The sequence below is a fragment of the Cavia porcellus genome, unplaced genomic scaffold, assembly GCF_034190915.1.
Source record: "Cavia porcellus strain 051 isolate PalLab524CR breed Dunkin Hartley unplaced genomic scaffold, mCavPor4.1 scaffold_18, whole genome shotgun sequence".
In the NCBI taxonomy this organism is placed as follows: domain Eukaryota; kingdom Metazoa; phylum Chordata; class Mammalia; order Rodentia; family Caviidae; genus Cavia; species Cavia porcellus.
Genome location: NW_026947501.1, coordinates 70,800,971 through 70,824,316, shown reverse-complemented (window position 1 = coordinate 70,824,316; position 23,346 = coordinate 70,800,971). Strand labels below are relative to the sequence as shown.

The 23,346-nt window shown below is 56.9% G+C and overlaps 1 protein-coding gene and 1 long non-coding RNA gene across 7 annotated transcripts in view; one reads left to right on the top strand and one right to left on the bottom strand.

The window, feature by feature from the left end:
• The window catches only part of Tbc1d14 (TBC1 domain family member 14), a 62,876-nt gene that overhangs the window by 6,779 nt on the left and 32,751 nt on the right, over window positions 1–23,346 (bottom strand). For 3 of the 6 annotated variants that reach the window (XM_003461866.5, XM_063230219.1, XM_063230221.1), the window contains 7 exons: window positions 12,838–12,956; window positions 11,504–11,586; window positions 10,330–10,447; window positions 8,907–9,013; window positions 4,332–4,412; window positions 2,226–2,320; window positions 165–236 (listed from right to left, as the gene is read on the bottom strand). In XM_003461866.5, the coding sequence (XP_003461914.3) occupies window positions 165–236; window positions 2,226–2,320; window positions 4,332–4,412; window positions 8,907–9,013; window positions 10,330–10,447; window positions 11,504–11,586; window positions 12,838–12,956 (675 nt within the window). Of the gene's footprint in view, window positions 1–164; window positions 237–2,225; window positions 2,321–4,331; window positions 4,413–8,906; window positions 9,014–10,329; window positions 10,448–11,503; window positions 11,587–12,837; window positions 12,957–16,388; window positions 16,788–16,889; window positions 17,045–23,346 lie in introns of those variants that run through there. The other 3 variants (XM_004999872.4, XM_063230222.1, XM_063230220.1) reach the window with 3 other exon arrangements.
• Window positions 17,085–22,062, top strand: LOC134471411 (uncharacterized). Its single transcript, XR_010040889.1, has 2 exons — window positions 17,085–20,580; window positions 20,687–22,062. It is a non-coding gene; the product is annotated as an uncharacterized LOC134471411 (long non-coding RNA).

Sequence of the window (23,346 nt, the reverse complement as noted above, 5' to 3'; positions counted from 1 at the left end):
GTCACATGTGAAACAGCCCGCATCCAGCGGCGCTGTGACATCGCCACAGGGCAGCTGGGTCCGAGAGACCCCTTTACGAGCACACTGAGTCGCCCGGGTTATGCACGACTCCTCAGCGCCTGGGCCGGGAGACAGATCACAGGATTCAGAAAGGCTTCACTTACATAACCCACATCCGGCCGGTAGCAAGTGTAAGCGCCCAAAATACTGTGCAGCATGTCATGGTATGGGCCGCCCTGCAGGGAGGGACACAGCAGAACGACACCCGTGTAAGTGCTGTTAGTGTGTGACAGCGTGAGGCCACGCGTGGCTCTGCGCGGGGAGCAGCCTGCCATATGCACTGCACTGTTACAGGGGAAGCCGCGGCTGCAGTTAACGCCAGGCAGCTCGGGCGGCACAACAGCTCTGGAGACTGGTTGGGTCAGGCCACCCTGCCATCTGGCTCCTGTGTAAGTGCGTCCCGGCCAGCAGGTGAGTGGCTCTGGCATCCTCCCTACCTGTCCCAACCCAAGGGCTCGAGGGCTGCAAGGAGACCCATGCAGAATGGGGACCCACACAGAGCCTTCTCTGCACTGCCACACCAGGCTGGAGTCTCGGGTTTGAATTCCACGTGCTCACCCAGGACCGGCAGCACCAGCGCCTTTCTCCAGAAGCCCTGAGCTTGCTTTGGGTGCCCAGGTTCCCTCCCAGCCCACTGGACTCACCACTGCCCACTCGTGACAGCCAGAGATAGGCAAACCCCCACCTTCTGCCCCTCCCATACAGAGAACCCGGAGCCCCTGGGAGTCCACACCTGAGCAACACATAGGGAACACAGGAGCCAGAGGCCAAGGACTGGGCCTCCACTTCTGCTAGAACTTCACAGCGCAAGGATGCTGATTACCTGGGCCCCAACCTTAGACCACACAGAAACCCTGCCCGCCACACCATGAGTGCTGCCTGCCAGCTCCACCTGCTCCCTGCCCTGGGCCTCTGCTTCCAAAGTCCTCCCTCGCTTCCCCTCTGCCGACTAGAGAGGTTACCCCACTCGTCCTGCCAGGGCTGTAACCCCCACCATGCCATGCAGATAATCAGGAGCCCGAGTCCTGAAGCCCTCAGTCCACCCCAGCCCAACTGCCGAGGCTGCATGGCGGGTGACCTGCAGGGATCCTGGACAGGGAGGCCAAAGAAAGAAAGGGATGGGAGGCCTGGGGTGTGGCTCAGCCTTGCCTGGCCAGGACCAGGTCGTGGCTTCCACTCCCTGTACCCCCCCAAAAAGAAGTGGGGCCCAGGGTGGAGAAAGCTCCCTGGGTGAGCGGGAGGGGCTGGAGGCTGCGGGGGGTGGCCTGTAGAGTACCCCACCCTGTCCTGCCTGTGTGGCATCCCCTCTGGCGAGGGTTCCTAAAGACCCGGGTGGGACTGGGCTTGGGCACTGGGGGGAGGGAGGGAGGGAGAGCACAGCCCATGCCACTGAGGGCCCCGCCGGCCCCAGGAGAGACCCTCATGGTGGCACAGCCACTCATGGCTCCAGCCGGCAGGCAGAGGGCCAGCTGCGGCAGCCAGAGGCTGGGGTGGAAGCGGAGCGCACAGGATATGAGGGCACAGCACCATCATGCAGGATGCATGGCACAGAGTCGCTCCGGGGGACAGCTGCTGCACTTGGAGCACAGAGGCCTCGGTGCGAGCTGGCACTGCTCTGCGCCAGTTCCTGAGGCCCGGAGCCTTCCTGGCCACCATCAGGACCCCCCAGCTCCACCCACCTGACCCACGCTCGGCTTCCCTGTGCCGGCCTAGCACTTCCGCAGGCAGGCAGAGTCCGGCTCCCCTCCCTGCCCCACCCTCCACACTTGGTTAAGCCTTATCCTCCTGCCACTCCTGTGCCAGCCTGCAAGGGGGAACTGTGCAGGGCACCACAGTGGGGCCAGAGGTGCTGCATGAAGCCCAGGAGGTGAAGGGCAGAGACCAGGAGGCCGGGAAGGGGGGGAGGTGGTGTAGGGCTCGAGGGGCAGCGGCGCTGGGAAGGGAGGAACACAGCCTGGCAGCCCGTCCCCCGCCCGGATTCTCAGTGCGGGCTCCCAAGGCACACAGCAGAAGAGCCCAGGCCACCGCGAGGGCACACCCACAGGGCCCGGCCGACACAGGTCCCGACGAGGCACCTGCAGCGATTCCTGATGGAAGGGGTCCCTGCCCCCGACCCCTCGCACCTCAGTGCTGCTCACACATACAGGGAAGGGAAGCACCCTTACCTGCTGGAAGATGCAGAGGCTGGGGAACGTCCTGGAGATGTCCAGCTTGATGAGCTCCAGGCTGGCCTCCCTGTCTGCTGCAGGGAACCCAGCATCTATGGAGAGACCAGCGGGGGGTCACAGGCTCTGCAGCCCCAGCAGCACGACACCGACCTGGTCCTCCAGGGGAGCCCGGTGCAGAGCCTGCTCCGGCTGAGTGGTGGGCAGGGAGTAAAGCACCATGGGCACCCACAGTGGGGAAATGAGGAAGCAAGGGATGTGCATCCACGAACCCTGGGCACGAGCCACAGAAGCATCACGTGGTCTTAAGCATCACAGGCACAAACAGCACACATGGGCTTAAACCATTAAAGGCAGCTGCATGGGACCTAGACACCCCTGCACTCCTGGGTGCAGACCCCCAGGAAATGAGAGCAGGCTGACAAACGGCTTCGGCACTCCCAGCAGCACCGCTGCTCACTGAGTGGTCACTGACGGAGGCGTGGGGAAGACAGTGCGGCAAAGGCAGTGGGTGGAACACTATGCAGCCATTAAAAGGAGTGCCTGTCACTTCCAACAACATGCATGAGCCAGGGGACATTATGCCTGGTGACATAAACCAGGTACAGTGAGCCTAACCACACGGCCTCCGTTCTGCTGGAACCTAGAAGTGTCAGGCTCACAGACACAGAGCTGCATGGGGGCTTCCAGGGGACAGAGGGCCGGGAAGGACTGGTCAAAGAAAGCCAGGTTTCAGCCCAGGAGGACTATAACGGCCAGCCTGGGGACCACAGGTAACTGTATACCGGATTCTCAAAAATGGTAAGACAGCAGCTCGGAAGTGTCCTTACTACAAAAACTGCAGCTGTGTCACCTCACTGAAGTAGGCACTGCACAATCATGTGCCTGTTTTCTGCCAACATAAAAGTAAACTGAACTGGGCGTGGTGGTGCACACCTGTAATCCCAGCACTCGGGAGGCTGAGGCAGGAGGATCACTGTGAGTTCAAGACCAGCCTGGGCTGCAAAGTGAGCTCCAGGCCAGGCTAATCTTGTCTCAAAAAGACCAAAACAAAACAGAAAAGGTAAAATAAATGGGACCAGCTGCGGCCCTCCTGCGCTGTGACACTAGGTAGTATCTCAGACCCAGGCTCACAAAGAACCTGTGCTGTCAGTTCACATGCTCTTTCCACACAATGCTTGAAAAGTCCATGGCAAACATGTAATGAAAGCAGTCACCCCGTGTGGGTCCAGCCGCCTGGCAGCAGCTTCTGGAGATAACAGCCCAGAGCAGCCCGGCGGGTCAGGACACAGCGCTTCCAGGAACCCACACCCTCTAGGCTGGGATTTACTCTGCTGCTCCGGGACTCGGTGCCCCTGTGCGTGGCCACAGCTGCGGCGGGGGAGCTCTGCCTCGAGACACAAGCTGCTGGTGGGACCGACAGCCACATGTGGGCCTGCCAGCCCTGGGCCTTGCCGGGCCCCGGCTCCCCACAGCCTGTCCCTGACCTCTGGCCACGACGTGCTGGCCTCCCCTTCCCTCGCCCTCAGGCCTTCCTTCCTCCTCGGCGAGGTCTGCTGAACCTCTGCCATGAATGTATGTCACCTCCCAAGTCCCCGCTCCCAAGAGGACCAGGGCTGTAGCTCAGGGCACAGCACCTGTCTGGCAATGTAAGGTCCTAAGTTCAACTCTTAGTTCCAAGAAAAATAAAGGATGAATGTAAACTCCGCTTTTTGTCCTGCAAAACTCCAAACAGCCACCGAAACAATTACTGTCTGCAGGCAGCCTTTCACCAGGAAGCGACCTTCCGCCTGCCTCCCCATCTAGATGAACAGACGGCGAACTCCTAACACATCTGACTCCCAGTGCTTCATCTCAGCAGCCAAGGGCCTCATTCAGCATGGCCACAGGGCCTCAGGAAACCACAGCCCTGGGCCTGGGGAGCCAGGCAGACACCAGGGGATGGGCCGTCGGGAGGGACGGGACCCTCGGGGGAGGACAGGACTATCAGGAGGGGACGGGACTGTGGGGGACTGGGCCATGGGGGGGGGGCGGGTCTGGGAGGGGACGGGGCCGTGGCAGACTGGGCCACGGTGGGGGGACGGGACCATTGCACACAGCTCCTACCTTCACTGTCCGCCTCAGCACCGGCCGTGCTGAGAGACCGCCACCGATCCTTGGCCCGTGCCAGGCAGATGTCAAAGAGCTCTGGAAGAAAAGCCTCAGTGAGTCTTGGTGCCATGCACGCCTCAGTGACACAGGACACTGAGGGCCTGCTTCTCCGGCCAGGCCGCTGTCCATCTCTCCTGACTGCACTGGCAGCTCATGCACCCCACACTGTGCTTGGCTCTGCCCTCTGCCCTACGATGACCAGCTGGCTGGGTGGCGACGCCCATGGCACGCACACTGGGAAGGACAAAGACACCTGGCCAGGACCAAGGGCACCAGGAAACCCCACAGCTCACACGAGTGTGACCTCCATGTCCAAAGACACAGCCTGAGCACCACAACCCTGAATGCTGAGGTCCCCCAAGATCAAAACCCTACAACGTTGAAAACAAACCGGGTGTGGTGGCAAACGCCTGTAATCCCAGCACTCGGGAGGCTGAGGCAGGAGGATCACTGCAATTAGGAGACCAGCCTGGGCTACAAAGTGAGCTCCAGGCCAGCCTGGACCGCATAGCGAGACCTTGTCTCAAAAAGACAAAAAATAAAATAAAATCACGAAGAGGATGATTTTAAAAATTCTTCAACATGGGCCGGGGATTTAGCTCAGTGGCATAAGCACCTGCCTGGCAAGCACTGAGGTCATGAGTTCAATTCCCTTCTACGAAAAAAAAAATTCTTCACCATGTTCCCACTAGCCTGAGCCGCTGGTGCACATGTGAAGCTGACCTGAAGGGAAGCTGGTGCCACTGTGACATGTGACAACTGTGCCCACTGCCTACCCACAGCTACCAGCAGTGAGACAAGAATCACGGTTTCTCGGAGAACGTGGTAGGACTTCCATGCACTGTTTCCAAAGGAGATTTATTTTAGAAACATAAAAACACAACAGGACACAGCACAGGCACCTTACACAATAAAACAGGCGACAACTGTATTCTAAGAGCACAAACAGGCACACAGCAGCACAGTGAGCTACAGCCGAATCCTGGGTACAGCCCCAGTGACCACCAACTGGTGAACACAGAGAGCAGATGGGTGGGAGTGCTTTTTAAGACCATGGAGCACTACTCAGCCATAAAAAAGGCCAGGGACGTTTCTAGGTAAATGGCTGCACCTGAGACATCCTCTTAGCTAAAAAACTCAGATGCACGTGTGTAAACGCTGCACTGTTTCTATGAGGAAATGAAAGTATAAATAAGGACCAAGACGCACGACTGGTACTGTAAGACAGAGCATTCAAGTGGGGGGGGAACAAGGGGGTGGGGGGGATGGAAACAGCGTTTATAAATGGGGAGGGGAGGAAGGGCTGAGGGAGTAGGAAACGGGGAAAGAGCAAGCCAGACCGTGTGCTGGCACAGACTCTGCACACCAAAACCTCCCCTAAAGTCTGATTGAAAAACACTCAGGACGTCGAGCCAGTTGGGCAGAGACCAGGAGCAGAGGGGCCGCACTCCCAGGGAGACACGGAGAAGGGAGGCACAGGGCTGGCACCTCGGATGGCAGCTGCACCCCAGCTCTGCCGCCCTCCACTGAGCAGTGTCAGACCACCTGGCAGCGTTACTTCATTTACTTATCATCTAGGCAGAAGTGGCAGCCAAATCTGCAGCAACTAACAGCCATGTCCTCTTCCCCTTTCACAGGGAAACAGGCCTTGCTATGCTGCCAGGACTGCAAGCCTGGGTCCGCACCAGCTTGAGCCCACATGTCTGCCAAAGACTGATCCAACCGAGAGGAGCCAGGGCCACTCGCGCGGGCGTTCCAAAGGGTCCCGACCGCCCTTACAGATGCACGTACAGGAGGCCACCTCGCTTTCCCGGACTATGTTCCGAGCCTAGGTCCTGTTACACACAGAGCGCGTCATGTGGGGTTGGCACTGCAGCGGTGCCCTTCCCAGAGGAGAAATTTGTAAAAACCATGTAGCACAGTTAGAATTTTCTAAGAGCCTTTAAACCATTTATACCTTCAGTTCTGGAACTGTAAAGGCAAAACACGGCGTGATAAATGTAAAAATTTATTGATGACACGTGTTCTTAAAGCGAAGAAAAAAACTTAGAAAAGACAGTGAAAGCTGAAAATAGAATTCACCACGTGACAAAGCGTGTCACAGAGGCAGACGGGCAGGGACGTGGAGCTTGTTGCTGAGCCAGCAGACTTGGGGCCAGGGGGTTCAGCTCACAGGCATAAGTGCCAGATAGGGAAACACAAGGTCATGAGTTTCCTCCCCTGTACCAGAAAGAAAAAGCTAGCAGACTTCCAGGATCACTAACTCGAGCTGGAGTTCGTTTTGCTTGGTCTTTTTGGGTTTTTCTGAGATGGGGGTTTCTCCTATAGTGCAGCTGGCCTTGATCTTGCTGATGGAGCCCGCAGCAATTCTCCTGCCTCAGCCTCCTGGGCGCTGGGACTACAGGGGTAGAGCTGGAGTCTCTTAGCATGCTGGACAGCTGCTTTCCTGGGGCATGGATGTCCTGGGAGACGCTCTGCCCTTTACTCTGTGAGCCCTCCCTATCACGGTGCTCCACGTCCCGCAGCTGTGTCCACAGTCACCTCCGAGGCTGGGACTGACACACCCCACAGGGGCTTATTTCCTCCGGCCTCAGTTCTGGAGAAGGAAGAGGGCACATCTGTCCCCGGGCCACATGCGCTGGCTGTGGCACCTTGAGCTCCAGCCGCGCGGTTTCGGGACCAATGACCTCGCCACAGGCCTGTGAAGACCAACTTGAAGCAGCCGGCACAAATCACAAACGCAACCTTGTGCCCCCAGGGTTAGGGGCCACTGCTGCAGAGACAAGCAGAGGGCACCCAAGCCCAGGGAGCCACTCGACACTCTGTCCTCCAGGAGGAGACGGACAAGAAGTGTGTCACCAGTGAGCACTAGGAGCCGCTCCCCAGCCAGGACCTGGCACCCTCAGCCAAGTGGGTCAAAGGTTTTACAAAATCCGCCCACGGTCACACAGCTGTGTGTGGCGCGGCAGTGATGTAAACACACACGGGTGGAACACCAGAGCCGTGACTGCACAGGACAGCTATTGCCACATGCAAAAGATCAAATGAACATCAACAGGACGATGGCAGGGACCGTGATCACCCCACTGGCACGTGGACAAAACGTGGAATCCCAGCACTCAGGAGGCTGAGGCAGGAGGATGGAGTTCAAGGCCAACCTGAACTACACAGTGAGTAGTTTGAGACAAACTACTGTCTGTCTCAAAACACGTAAGTATACAAATAATCAACAAAGAAATAGAGCTGAACCACATAGACTCAACAGTTACCGTCAAGGTGTTCCACCCCACCGCAGGGTACACGTGGAGCTTTTTCCAAAACAGACCACATAGCCAGAGAACCAGAACCACTGCACACAGACTTTCAGATCGCAGAACACAGGAGTTAGAAATTAATGGCAAAAGAAACCACAGAAATTTCACGAAAACCTAGACATTAAATAACACATTCTTGAATGCTTGGTGCATCACAGAAGAAATTAAAAATTCCCAGAATCAAACAATTACACCAGCACCACATACCAGAGCCCACGGGACACAATGAAAGCACCTCTAAAAGCCGTTTATTGCTAAAATGCTCATGTTGGCACAAATAAGTAACCTCATGGTGTGCCTCCAGGTCCTGCGGAAAACCACCTGGCGAGCCAGAGAACCTGGAGGACACAGACAGAGGCCTGGACATAGCAGGAAACTGGAGAACAGACCCGTGCAAATGGAGGGGGGTCTGGAGATGAAAGGGCGCTGGGGATGGGGGATAAAAAGAATCAAATGTGGTGAGCAAGCACACCTCCTCCCAAGACGGACACGGACATACACCAACAAAGAGTAATAGACACCCAGGACCTTCAAACTAGAAAACGACAAGAAAGAAATAAGGCCCCAGAATCGGAGCTCGAGCCTGACCCGTCTAAGGGCCTGGCCCCGGCACCATATGATCGGCCCGTAAGCACCCCGTTACACAACTACAGCAAGACCAACCGGGCTCCAACCTCAGAGTCGGGGAGCAGCCTAAGCTCCTCAGGGGACGGTGGGCATGAGCAGCTCCGTGGCGTGGTGCAGACCATGGGATGTACCTGATGGACCACGCAGCAACTGTCCCTGGGGACCCAGCACAGGCTGACCCCAAGTGACCCGCAGCAGCTGATACCATGACACAGACACAGCTCGCACCACACGCCACATGGTTGGGGCTGGACAGAAGCACCGGACATGGGGTTGTTAGGGAGCTGCTTAGCCCAGGGTGCTGTGATCCAATCCAAAGCACCAGTGAAAACCGAAAACCCAGCACACACGGACACACAGACAGGGCTGCAGACAGGTCTTGGGCACCACAGGGGCGCGCTGAAATAGATGCTTGGCGACTCTCCAACTTCGCCAACTGAGCTCGCCTGAAAACATCCCCACCAGCCACAGCCCTCGGGCCTGACTTGAAGCCTCAGGCCCTCTGCTGTCCCCTCTGCCAGCCCGCAGGCAGCACCCCCTTCTCCCAGTGGTGGGGGGAACACAGGCTGGGCCCAGGGCAGCTGCTCACCATGAGTGATGTTGAGCTCGTTGCCGATGGCTAAGCTCCAGACTCTGCCTCTGACGCTGGGCGGGATTCCCTGCCACCACAGGTCTCGAACCTTCCGTGAGCACCACCTGGACAGGACAGAATTACACTCGCTATTTAGCCACCCATTCCACAACCCATGGCACCAGGGACAGGGAGGGATGCCCTGCCCTCAACCAGCGTGGAGAGTGCACCCTTGCTGGGCTCTGCTGGCACAGGTGCAGGAGGGACCGTGGGGAGCCCAGACAGACAGGGACACACATCGGTGCACCTGGAGCTATGAGCTGCCAGAAAACAGGGACAGGGGATGACGAGCCCAGAGCACCTACCTCACAGGGGACAGGTGCTATGGTGAACACGCACCCCCAAAACCAGAGAGGTAGGCCACTGCAGTGCCTCTGCACAGGGCATGGCAACGGCACAGGGCGCAGGCTGAGGCTTCAGTGCCAGGCAATCCCCCTCCACCCTCACCCAGGGGACCCAGGGCCACCACTGCTCCTCCCTGAACCTGCAGTACCCTCCGAAACCAGACAGCGAAGCCTTCTCCGAGGGCTGCATGAGCACCAGGTGTGGTAATATCCTGGGCATGCGGTCAGCATGCACTCAGCAGTGGTTGCTGCTCAGTGCCACTGGGCACGCAGCCAGGGTGCAAGACCCTTGCCCTGTCTCCGGGTTCCTGTGCCTAGCACAGCCCCTCCCTGGGGCTGACAGCCCTGCAGTGGACACTGTCTGGAGAACCCCCAGCACCAAGCCACCCGAGCTCCCCAGTGGCCTCCTGTGACCACACGGGAAGACAGGGAGGCGGACACTGGCCCTTAGGAGCGAGCCAGCCACAGGCTTCATGGGTGCCTGCCCTGCATGGATACCAGGGTCACTGACTGCAGGGTCAGTGGCACTGGTCTCCATTCTTAGAGAGGCAGCAGGGCACCCTGGGGAGTCTTCCAGACACCTGGAGCTATGGTGGGGCAGGAAAGCCTCCCCTGGGGAACACAGAGCTTTAGTGAACAAGACAAGGGGGTTCAGGTCAAGGGCGCCCGAGACTCAGGAAACAACATGCAAAGGCCCTGAGGTAGAAAAGCTCCAGTCCTGCTGCTGGTCCTCTAGGGACAGGGCTGGGCCCAAGTGAGAAGTGTGGGGTGAGGCCACAGAGAGAGTGGGGCGCCAGGCAGCCGAACTCTGAGCGTCAAGGTCTACACTGGGAGCCCTGGGAAGGAGTGAAATCTCAGGGAGTGACAGAGTTGTCTGCTTCCCAGAGACGGTCGGGCTGCGGAATACAAGGGACCCCAAGAGTTGTGGGGGGGCTGCCTCAGGGCTCCCAGGTGGACAGAGGCAGCGGGCATTGCCCCCTACACCCGGCGCTGCCCACGCTCGGGAAGAGCAGCATCCAGCCCGCCCCCGGCCTCACATGGTGTCCCAGTTGGGCAGGATCTCGTTGTTCCAGGTGAGCACGGCGTTCCCGATGCCCTCCTCCACTCGGCACCGCTCCTCCAGCTGCTTCTTCCTGCGCTGGGCTTCCTTGAGCTCTGGAAGTCACAATGGCACAAGGACAGTTCTCGGGTGATACCACCATGCAGAGCAGGCAGTCCTCGAGGGGTCCACTGCAGCACACAGCGATGGGGGCACTGATTGCAGTGGGACCAGCACAGCCTGCAGAGGACTCACAAGCAGTGTGTGTAGGGGAAGGGCACAGGCGCGGATACAACACGTGGGTCCACAGATGACAAGCCCACAATCACAACATCGGATATCATGATGTGTTGAGACGCCCTTCCCCAGGTGACCTCGGCCCACTGTTAGCAGCTTCAGCACTGCCCTCTGCAGTGGGCGCCCGGGGGGCCCAGTGCATACACATGCCCCTCCCCATCCACACTTTCAACCATCCAGCAGGGGAATTCCACACTGGAAAAATCACACTGGCACCAAAAAAGTATGGATACTTTTCACATCGTTATGCCTAAACTACACTGACTATTTACACAGCATTTACCTCTGGTTATTCTAGTGGTGCCGTAAAGTACGTAGGATGCCAGATGTGGTGGCACCTGTAATCCCAGCACTCTGGAGGCTGAGGTAGGAGGATCACCCTGAGTTCAAGGCCAGCCTGGGCTACAGGCCCCCAGCTGATGCTCTGCCCCAGGCAATGCCGGCTGCACCTAGGGTGATGGCCTGCAGGTCCAGCCAGGCTGGGCACAGCCGGGCCTCCTCCGTCCGGAAGGCTGTTGTCTCCACTCCACTCCCCGCAACTAACGTAGTGATATGTCAGAGCAGCCAAGAGTCACAGAGATCAAGGTTTTCCGAGGGACCCTCAACTCCAACCCATTTTCCTGCCAGCGGGAAGGGAAATTCCTGTGACCCCGCTGAGGCCTTCTTGGCTACATGACTCTCCCCAGATGGCTCTGTCCTCATGGAAGGTTAAGGAAGTTGCTACCTTGAAAGAGAGCTACCGGATGAACAGAGCCACGTGTTTTCATGGCAAATGACAAATCTGATGACAGTATAGTCTGAGGAAGCTGAGGGGCCACGGTTCCAAAAGTCGAGGACCTGCCCGAGCAGCCCGGCCTGGCCCGCCTGGCACCCACCTCGCTTCTTGGCCTGCGCCACCATCTCCTCATACTGCTGCCTGTGCTTCTGCGCCTCGTCGGCCGGCTTCGCGGGGAGGTTGCTTGGTGGGAAACAAATGGGGTTCAAAGTCACCAACACCGAGAGTTGGAGAAGACGCCCGAGGCACTGTTTACAAAGCTCTCCAAAGCTCAGCATCACAAACCAAGTTTTAAAAGTACACAGCTCTTTGAGAGATACAGTATGTTTTGATAAAAGCAAAAAGCTCATTGCTAGAACAATTGAATTTTACAGGTAAAAAAAAAAGAAAATCAACCACCTACAATGACCACAGGGCCCTCCCCATCTCACCTCACGGCAGGCACACGTCTTAAGCCTCACGTCCTCACACTATGCTTTGAAGTTTCTGTCTGTGGAGACAGGGTCTTGCTATGTGGTTCAGGCTGGCCCTGAGCTCACTTTGCAGCCAAGGCTGGCCTCAAAGTCACAACGTCCCTCCTGCCTCAGCCTCCCAAGTGCTGTGATGACAGGCTGCCCCAGCACGCTTGGCTCCTGCCAAGCTTCATTATGAACTCCAGTTCTTTTGTGCTGTTGACGCACAAAGGCAGATCACAGTTCTACACCCATTAAAACAATGAAATGCACGTTTCCACAGCCATGTTTGGATGGCTGGCACCTAACTGGACGGGACCCCATGCCTTGGGCATTCGGACCCACTGTCTCAGAGGACCAGGAGGGACTACAATGGCCTCTGCAACAGCCTCTGCCTAACTCTGTAGGCCTCCTCAGGGGCTCCCCTGGTCCCTGAGAGCCGGGAGGTGCAGCAAAAGACATGCTCTTCTGCAATCTGCCCTGCTGTCGATTTGCAAGGACGGACACGGGCCCTAGGACTAACTAGATGTTTACCACCTCTTCTCTTCTTTTCTTCCATTCCTTTTTTTGAGATTGGATGTTTTCTGGCCCCAGGGAGCAACTCCTGGTACCCACGAGTGCCTCTCACCACACATGGGCAGCCAGGGCCAGAGATCAGTACTGCTCGGGGAAGCTACCCCGCAGGCCAGTCCACAGGTCCTGCGGTGCCAGCGACCCCCTAAGCAGCATGCTCGAGCACGCGTGCCAGGGTGCCCTGCCATCACAAGCCGCCTGGGAAGGGCTCTTAAACGTCGAGAAGAAAATCTGGGGCAAACTTCCGTTTTCCAAGCGAGCCATGTGCCCTCGTCACACAATGGGGACACAGGCGTGACAACTGCTTACGGCCACTGCTCTGCCTCCTGCTGACCTCGGTCCTTCCTAACGTGAAGGGGTTAACAGGTCCTCATCTGCTAGGCCACACCAAGACGACGCTAAGACTCACGCTGGTCTGTCTTCCAGGATGAGGGCAGTGGTGGAAAGTGGCTCAAAATCAAGATTCCTCCTCACATTCTGCCTCGGCGAAGGTGGCCGGCTACGTCTTCCCGCCTTGTCTTCATATTCCTAGGACAGAGAAACCCCGGGTGAGTTGGGGCCAGACTTCTCTCGTATCACAAAGTTCTGGTAACCAAAAGAAACATCCTATAGTGAGCATCCTTCAACTCAACTCTGAGAAAGATACTGAAAACCTCTCCCCCAGTCCTGATAAAACTCTGCCACCTGGAGGGCCCCCTCAATCTGCACCGAGGTGGCCATGGTTCCCCAGGTGGCACCAGTCACCAAGGGCTCATCGTGGAAATGCTCCCTAAGGAAGGACACCAAGCCCTGGCTGCTCCCTATGCTTCTCCCAGTGCCTCTGGACCCTGTAAAACACTTTCCCTAACACTGGGGAGCAAGCCTAAGCGCTCTGCCACTGAGCCACATCCTCAGCCCTTGTTCTTTTTGGCTGGAGACAGGATCTCATTAAGTTGCCAGGCTGGCCTCAAACTTCTGCTCCTCCTGCCTCAGCCTCCTGAGTAGCTGAGATTATAGGTGCACACCACCACGCCAACTGGACACTGTGCATTTTGGCTAATTACTGGCCACTGAGAAGCCATCACCACAAACTGTTACACAAACAATTTTACAGGCCCTAGAACTCTGAATGCAGCCTCCGTACCGACCTACCGAGTCACCGTGTGCTTCAAAGACGGCAGCCGCAAGATCTTGGTCACATCTGACCCACACTGCGGACACCCAGCCAGAAAGGTTCGGGGCCTAGAAGGCTTGTGCCTGTGTGTGACTCCCTGAAGAGCCAAGACAGTATTTTCATGTTGTGTCCATGACAGCCAGGGCTCCCCGGAATAGCTCTTAGGGGGAGATCAGTTGGCTGAGGAATACTGCAAACAAACACACAGTTAACCCAAGCTTCCAGTCAGCCAGCCAAGGCTGGCAGAAAGCGGTGGTTAACCGCCAAGTGGACCTCACTGATGCTGGCTGTCCAGAGGGGTGTCACTCGCAATATCGCTTTGCAAGCAATCGGTCTCTCTGCCAGAAAGGACTACTGTGGTTTCTCTGCACACATGGACACTGATTTCCTCGGGATGTGAGGGCTGCAAGAGCTGGGTGGGGGTAGTTTCAGCACATCTGGGGGCACTGGTCACACAATATACCCTGGGCCACTTTGCACTTCAGTGCTCCTGATGTACCAAATCAGCCGGCTTACCTGAAACTGAGCAACCAGACTCACCTGCTCACAGCGCTGAGTACCGAGGCTGCCTAGCAGCGAGTGAGCATGGAGCTGGCCACAGAAAGCTTCAAGGCCGATACCCAGACGCGGCCGTCTGCACGTTTAGCGAAAATCTAGCAAAAGCCAAGTGCCGAGCAAGGTTCTGAAGCATGCCACCTTCCAATGGGCATGAGCTGCAAACACCCTCAAGGTGCTGCTCTGCGCTAAGACTGGCCAGTGAACTGCCAAGGCCAGCTGTCCTTGAACCTGAACATGGCCGCCTTGGCCTCTTGGACCATTGCACGGCAGGCATTAGCCCAGAACACAGCGCAGAGGGAAAATCCGGTCCGGTTCCTCTGACAGCCACTGACTCAGGCCGCAGGCTTGCATGGAATCCCCTGCTCCATGTCCATCTCCATGAAGGGGCATCAGCACCCTACCGCGTGCTGCTGTGACGACAGGAGACAGCCAGGCAGCCATGAAGGCCAGCTCTGGGACACAGTAGGTACCACTATTCATTTCCCCGCATACCTGAACAGCCACGCCAAGGAGGAAACAATCGTCCGCTGCCAAACCACCATCATGGCTCCACGGAGTCTGTGGTCAGCAGTGGGGGCCACGGGAAGGGGAGGCCTTGCTTCCCAACCAAAAACACCAGAGCCCCCAGCCGGTGCCACTCGCCATCCCCAGGGACAATGTGAGGGTGGCTGCCCCCACCAAAGGGCCACACACATACTGAGAGCCTCTCCCTCGTACAGTAGGCTCAGCCTGCACACCAGGGCCCCACCTCACGTTCCAGAAGGGGACCTGCACCCCAAATGCTGAGAAGTGGGAGGTGGGGGGTGAGGGGGGGCCAATTGGGGGCTGAGCGCTGGGCTCACCACAGAACTCATGCAAGCCCCGAGCACAGGGGCAGACAATAATCCCATCACAACCAGGCTCGGGAAAGAAACCTGAACACTGAACTCAACGCTGAGTCAGTGGAGACACAGGATCCAATACTACACTTCTGCATGACTAAATTAACAGAGGAAGCCTGGCCTGCCCAAACTAGAAGTCACAGCGCAGCCCAGCCAAGGCTGAGTGGCATTTCTGAGTCTGTGTTGGCGATGGCCACGCGATCATGCTCGAGCCTGGGTTTCCCTGCAGACCCCATAGAAAGTTCTCACTCTCCACGCCACGAAACCCAATCCAGACGCAAGGCATCTACTCCCTCTGAGGGCCCTAGGGGTAAGAAACCGTGGCACGCGACACTGTCCTATGGCTTCAGCATTAAAGTCAGCAGGCATAAGGTGGGAGCTAAGACCTTGAAAACAGAAAGTCCTACCTTCTAAGACCTGGCTTTGAGCGGAAGCAATCACCTGAATGGTTGCATGGCTTCAGCCTCCTCACCCTGAATGCCAGGCAGGAAGCTAGAACAGGACAGCCCAGGTAGGAGGCCAAGAACCCATCCAATGCTGCACTGCCCAGCCTTGGGCCCTCCCTGAGGTCCAGGACAGCTGTCTCCACTGCAGCCCGGCAGAGCCTGGCAGGCACATCAGGAAAACAACTGCCCATCCAGGTCCGCGCTGCCTGGGCTACCTGGATGACCACACAGAGGAACAAAAGGGGTCCTTCAGAGTCCTAGTCAGCTCAGTGTGACTGGTCAGTCCCAGTGATGGCTTTTCAGCGAAACAACAGAAAACAATGCACACGGTATAGGTAGCTTGGGAGCCGCCTGAAGGCAGCTTGCAAGGGTCCAAGGCAACACAGCAGCCACAGGCCTTACCCACTGCTCCCCAGGAGGGGAAGGCTGGGGGGTGCTGCCTGCCGACCAGCACAGCTTCAGGGAAAGGAAAGCGGGGTTCCCAGGGCCTAGGGAGCCACTGAGAAACAGCAGGGGGACCTTACCCCACAAGCTGCCCAGAGCAAGGGGAAGATAAGGTTTAAAAACTTGTCAGGAAAAACAGAAAAGCTTGCCTCGACAGACCAAGAGAGTGAAAAAAACAGTGGGATTGGCGAAAAGAAAAGCAAGTCTTCCGGGGAGAAAGACAGGGGCACCGATGGCACAGAGAAGAGACAAACCAGCCCGCCAATCCTCCTGCCAGAACCCCTGCTCCCTTCTGGGAAGCCCGGTCTGGAGAGGAGGAAATCACTGCGCACTCCGCTGGCTGCCAAGAGTCCAGGGAGCCCTGTCAGCATTATCGGAAGGTTCAGCAGGGCGTGCGACACTAAGCCTCCGCCCGCAGCCATCTCACGGCCCCTCTAAAAGCGAACCTGAACTTCTGGCAGTGACAGCAGTGACTTGCCTGCTCAGGCGGGGCCGGGCGGCCTGCAGGGGATGAGCTGGGGTGGAACGTCCCGGGGCAGATCTCCCTTCTGAGCAGCTTCCCATCCGCTAGGCGGAAGGTTTCAGGACGACGAATGAGCATTAGAGAGCGAGCAAGGACGGGCGCTGGGCTGTGGCGCTATAAAACCCTCCCAAGGCCACCGGCACCACAGTCGGGCCCCACGTGCCACAGCAGCGGGCGACGGCCCGAGACCGGGCTACGCGGCCTGTGTGGCTTCCCGAAGCGGCGTGCCGGGCCGACGCCCCCGGGCAAGGCCGCAGGGCTCGCAGGGAGGGGGGTCCCCGCCACGCCCGGCCCAGGAAGCGCCCGGCGGAGGCCTCCTCTCCGGGCCCAGACGCAGCACCGCCGGCACAGCGAGCGGCACGGCAGCAGGGAGACCGGGTGCCCACGGCCGCGGAGGGCTGCGGGTGCCACAAAGAGCGCCGCCCGGTCCGCGCGGCTGCTGTGGGCGAGACTCACCATGAACGCCGGGCCTAGGGGCGCGCGGCCAGCGGGTCCATCCCGGACGGCCGGGCCTCCAGCCCTGCTCCTGCTCCGGGTGACGCGGACGCGCCGGCGGCGGGACGGCGCCGCAGACGCGGGGGCGGGGCGGGGCGGGGCGGCAGGGCGCTCAATCGAGCCTGCGCAGACCCGCTCATCGCTCGCTCGGCTCTCGCCCTAGCACCGCCGACAGCCTGGGAGGGGGGACCTGGGCGGGGTCAGGCTGGAGGGGGCGCGGGGCGGGGCGGCCCCGCGGCAGGGCGCCCTGCCGCACCCCGAACCCCAGGGCTGCAGAAAGCACATGGAGTAGAGACCACGGAAAACAACAGAGAAACCCTGCCGCCGGAAGGCGCCCGAGGAAAGATCAGCCCAGGTAACGCCTGGTGGTGGTGCATGGGGGGCTAGGTCCGAACTGTGCGCTGAAAACGGCAGGTGCACACGCGTGTGCACACACACGCGCACACTAACAGAAATCACACGCGAGGTAGCTTCTCAGGGAGCCGAGTAGGGAGCAGCCCAAGCGGCCAGGGTGATGACCGTGATCTAGGTGAGCACTCCAGACCGAGGAGTAAGGACCCTTCAGACCAGACTGCCGATTTCTAACCGGTCTTCAAAGTCTGCAGCCGGGCGTTCTCCTGACTGGTCCAGAACTTAACAGTCTCCTTCTCCGAGGGCCCCTCACCCCATGCCGCGGGCTGGGAGTTCTGGGCTGCTACTCCCACCGTGAAGCTCAGAGCTGACTGTGACAGCCACGGGGGTGCAACTAAAAGGCCACCGCAGTGACGGCACCCTGTGTGGGAAAGGAGTCAGAAGATTTCTCATGTGACTCACACCTGCTGCATTCCTATGACACTGCCCAGCGAAGTACAGCCTGGAAAGAGCTGAGGGCAGAGTCCCCAGCGTTACTCACAGTGACGGACCGCAGGACAGTGCAGTCCACCCGCTGCGGAAAGCACTGATCTGTGTGCTTCCCGGGAGCCAGCCCGTCTGTGTGAAACTCTCCAAAGGGAAACCTCTAGACAGAAAAGGATGTGCGTTCCCCAGAGGTGGGAAGAGGAGTGAAAGTCTGCTGAAACTGGATGGCGATGACTGATGAATATAAATTTATTAAGAACTGAAAGTTTATAATTAGTGGGTTTTTATAGTATTTATACTGTAATAGTATTTATACTATTATAAAATTCAGTAGCTCACAGCTACAACCCCAACTATTCAGGAGGCTGGGACTGGGGATTTTGAGTTCAAGGCCAGCCTGCACCATTTCTCAAAAACAAAACAAAACAAAGCCAGGCATAATGGCGCAAGCCTGTAATCCCAGCACTTGGGAGACTAAGCCAGGAGGATCACTGCAAGTTCAAAACCAGCCAGGGCTACAAAGTGAGCTCAAGGCCAGCCTGAACTGCATAGCGAGACCATGTCTCAAAAAGACAAAGAAAAAAAGGCAAAAAAGCTGATTCTGAAGAGCAGATTAAGGAAGGCCTTGTTGAGAACAGCATCCAAAGTCTGGAAATGAAGCCAGGCTTGGAGGTGTGCACCTATAACCCTAGTGCTCCAGAGGCTGAGGCAGGAGGACTGAGAGTTTGAGACCAGCCTGCACTGTCTAGTGAGATCTTCCCCCCACTACCACAAAGCCAAAAGCAGTGGTACTGGGGTGAGGGGTCATTCAGGTCATACCCAGGACCCTGAACATGTGCCAGGTTTAACTCCTAAGGCACTGTCCCTATGATGTGAGATTACATAGTAACTTGGAGATTTATGTCCTAGGGAAAGAGAACACTGGAGATTTTATTTTACAGTCTCCACCAGTTTGTTGAAATCTTATCTAGCAACCTAATCCTAATTCTTTTGTGGTTTTAATACCTGTATATGCACCAAACTCTCAAATGCTCTTGAAATCAGTTTTACATCTTATCTGTCTCTTCAACATGTTAATATATTTTTGACATGAAGTCATCATATTAAAATAAAAGGCAAATATCACAGAAAAAAAAAAAGGTAGAGCTTTAGTTTCTAGCAGTACCAGGGGTTGAACACTGAGACACACCCTGAGGCCTTATTTTGAGAGGGTCTCACTAAGTCACAGGTGGGGCTCAAACCTGCAGGTCTTTCGTCTCAGCCCCCTAGAGTGCTGGGATCAGGTATGAGTCAAGAGCTGTTTCATATTATAACACAGAGACATCCAACTAAGGACAGCACACCACTGCTGGATGCGGGCTCGCCAAGCAGTTTAGTACGGACAGGAAGCAGAACGCAGCCTGTGCGTCAGATACGCTGCGAGTGCCTGGGCCACAGTTTCGTGGTAACAGAAGAGCGCGTTTTTACTCAAACAACACCAATGTGAGAGTTTTTAGTGTTCTCCCATGTGTCCTCAAGCTCTAAGGGATGTTGCTCTTTGCTTTCGAGGCTGGCTGTGACTGTTTTTCCTTTTCCTCTGTGTTGTTAGGATCGGAACTTGTTTTGGTTGGTCCACTCTAAAACGCTAGCTCGAGATTCTGTCCCTCACTTTGGCTACTGTATTTTCAGGCATGAAACCTTCACTTGACTTTCCTACTTTCTGTCTCTCTCCTAATACTTTCCTCTTTTCCAGCTCGAGAGTGTTCACCCCTGCTCGTCAGAGCATTTCTACAATGGCTGCATGAGTCCCTGCAGGCTAGTTTGGTTGGTCTTGGGGTCCACCTGGTATCTGAGTGTGTGCTCCATCAGCAGAGGGCCCTGGCTCCTCCCAGGACCTGGGTGGGTGCACTGTGCATCGGGTGTGTGGAATGCTGCATTCGGAGACCCTAGGTCTCGTCTGTCTGCTGGCGTTGGGGTCATCCAAGTGGATTCGACCCCAGCTCCTGCCAAGTCTTCCCACGGGCTCCAAGCTCCGTGATGAGCAGCCAGCCTGGGCCACATGAGCTCTCCCAGGTTTGATCCCTCCTGTGTGTGAGAGTGTGTGAGTTTGTGTGTGTGTGTTCATTCCTCAGACCCGTGCAGCCCTGTCCTCTCAGCAGCGCCTCTGCTGCTTTCTTGTTGCCTGGTCTCCCCTCTTCTAATGACGCAGCCACATGCTCCCTGTAGCTGTATCCTCACCAGAGCCAGGTGAGACTAAAGCACCCGGGGTTTGCCCACCTCCTTGGACAAAGGCCCCTCCCCCTCCGGCCGTCGCAGTGCCTGAGGATTGGGTCCCTCCAGCCCCTGCTGCTGCTGTCAGCGTCGTGGCCAGGGTCTGAGGGTCTGAGGTAAACAGTGCAGATGGGGCCCCTGCCTCTCCCAGTGTGCGCGCGGCCTACAGCCCACCCCCACAGCCTGGCAGGATCCCTCTGTCCATGTTTTTTTTTTTTTTTTAATATCATCGGTACCGGGGATCAAACTCACAACCACCTGCTTACAAGGCAGGCACTTATGCCTGCTGAGCTAAATCCCCAGCCCTCCTCTGTCCATGTTAACAGCCCTTCCTGGGGTGAGGGCTCCCTGACCCTCTGGGTCTGGAAATCCATCTCAATGCATACTCCTAATCCTGGCCACACTCTGCAGCCCACTCACAGGCAACGTGTGCGGGTCAGGTCTCCTGGCCTCGCTCTCCAGGAAGGCGGGCTACACCCACACCACCTCCCCGGAGCTGGTACCTGCTCTGCGTAATTCTGTGAGGTCATTCAGCACACTTCTGAAGTTCGAAGGACAGATGAAGGTGGGGACCAGTTTCTTGTTGATATCCTAAAATCTGCTCTAGACCTGCAGCCAGTTCTGCCCACCAATCACCCTGACCTTGCCCTTCCTTTGTTCTGTGATGCCAGAGACCCTCCAAGTACCCCAAATCCTCAGGCCTCAGAGATGAGGAGAAGGATGGCATGCTGGGCTTCCCAGACCTGCCGCCTTGCAGACTGCCTAAGACCTAACAGCTGACTGGAAATTCCAGGCCACTAGAGACATTCCAGTTCCACACAGCCAAGCACAGCAGACCGCTGCCTCACCTCTACCCGAGTGGCAGCATTTTATCCCGTACACTGCAATCCACAAGCCTGTCTCACCACTGCCACAGTCAGCAGCCACCTCAGCATATCCAAACACCTTTCTGCTCAACGTGGCTTCCTCACAACGATGCTGGCTGCCCCAGCCTGAGTCCTCAGTGTTAGACGTCAAACAGTCACAAGCTCCACAGATCCAGCCCTGACCTCTGGCCTCTGCTCACTTACAGACTTTCATATCTGCTCTTTCACAGCAACCTCCTGAAGGTCTTCAGACAGCTGGATGCTAGGACCTGGGGTTGGGGCTCATCCAGCCTGGGCACAGGGTGCCCCGTCTGTGCTCAGAAGCCTAAAGTCCTGCTGGGATCCTCCAGGGGACATGTGGCAAGGACACACCAGAGCGGCACTCCAGGGAGCTGGGGCTGCTGCACAGGAGACTGGAGAGGAGGAGAAGGAGGACCTGGAGGGGCAGGGGAGCTCAGTGAGGCTGTGCTGCTTGCAGCACCAGAGGTCGGGGCCAAGAGCCGACCACTGTACTGGGCAACTGGCCATCGCCTAAAACACAGTGTCAGAAAAATGTGCACAGCCATACAAAAACCCTGTGTGATGACTGCCCTCTGGGCTCCTTCCCAACATGTGACGCACCCTGCAATTAATTATTTGTAGAATTACTGTTGAACTGTCCCTCTTGGCCCATGGTAGACTATAACTGAGGCCAGTGTCAGTCAGCCCTGCCTGCCCTTCACTGTTCTCCAGGAATGGACCTAGTCAGCGGCTCAAAACTGTGGCACAAAAAGGCCAGGGATCCAAGAAAGAAGCCCACCTTTTACTAACAGGCCAGCGTCACGCGTCTGCCAAGGGGACCAAAGCCCAGGTCCCCACAAACCCAGGGGAAAGGAGTCCGGTAGCCCAGGCAGCATCACCCACACTCTCAACTTCTCCACGTTCCCAGCAGGTACCACCGCACGTGCATGCTCTGCAGGGTCGAAGATGACCACCCCATGCTCCCTTCCTTCATGGCGGGTGGACAGCAACATTTCCTTTCCTGTAGTAGCTGTAAGACCACAGCTTGCAGCCCACCCGTGTTCCATTCCCTGGCAGGCGTGAGCCTGAGGGCCAAGTTTCTCACAAATGCTGGAGGCTCATAGCACTGATGACCTCCCTGCTCTGGTGATCACACTTTGAAAACCATAGTTTCAGAACCATTTTTTCAGCCTTGATCATTTGTGTATCCCGAAATCATACTGTTGTAGGAAAAACAAGGTGTAATTTTCAAAATGCATATGACAAGCATCATTTCAACACTTTCCAAGCCCTATGTTCCAGGGCCCACGCCGGGAGTCAGGAGGAGGCTGAGCTCCCCCAAACTGGCCTGGGGGAGCCCAGAGCACTGACTGGGTTGCTGATGTGCAAGAACTGGGCAGAAATTCTTCACGTACTCTCTCTGCCACTGCCACTGTGTTCCCTGTGCAGGCTGGGACTGGCCCAGGAGAGGTGGTTTTTGCAGGACAAGGACACAGTGGGCTGTGCTGATGGGCTGGGCCCCACTCCCTGGGCTCAGCAGCAGGCAAAGGCCTGCAGCACTTCCCACTCCAACCCTCTGTGAGCACCAGGCAGCTGCTTCTCTGTCAGTCTCCTCCCACTTCCTCCATTTTCCAGAGATGAGCAGAGTGTGCTCAGGAAGGCTCAGCAGCTCGCTCGGAGTCACAGCCACACTTTGAAGCCCTGGGTCTGGCACCTGTGCCGGCGGCCCACTGGAGCCCAAAGCCTTGGCACAAGCAGCAGGTCCCTGCCCCGTACCCGGCTCGAGGTGGGGCAATGGACTTGAGGCCAAGCAACGTGGACCCCTGCAGGGCCATGGGACGTGTGGCCAGCCACCTACTCCTTTCAGCACGTCAAAAAACCCCTCAAGGCCAAGAACATTAATCATGTTCATGTTAAAATTTACAAATTAAAAAATAACCACCATGACACTAAAGAAATTCAGACACGATATGAGAGATATTAAGAGTTAGTACAGCCTGGCAAACACAAGGTCCTGAGTTCAATGCCTGATACAAAAGAAGAAAAAAGCCGGGCATGGTGGCACACAGCTATAATCCCAGCACTCAGGAGGCTGAGGCAGGAGGATCACTGAGTTTGAGGCCAGCCTGGGCTACGCAGTGAAAGCCTGTCTCAGACAGACAAAGAGTTATTGGAACGCTTAATGTAGTATAAGTGTACATGTTGGTTTCTTTAAAAACTTTACAGCAGAAGAGCCACTTAGTCTCTTAAGACATCTGTAGCTGAGTTTAGCACACAAACTCATCCTAGCTGACATTTCGCTGTATGTGGTGCAGTAAGCCTACCCTGATTCCAACTCGAAATGTGACAATCTCCAAACATGAGTCCCCTCCCGGACTTTGAGAGTCTCCCACGTCAGGGAACCGTAGACGCACTCACTTCTGGCATGACTCACCATGCAGGAGAAACATACCAAGTGTGGAACC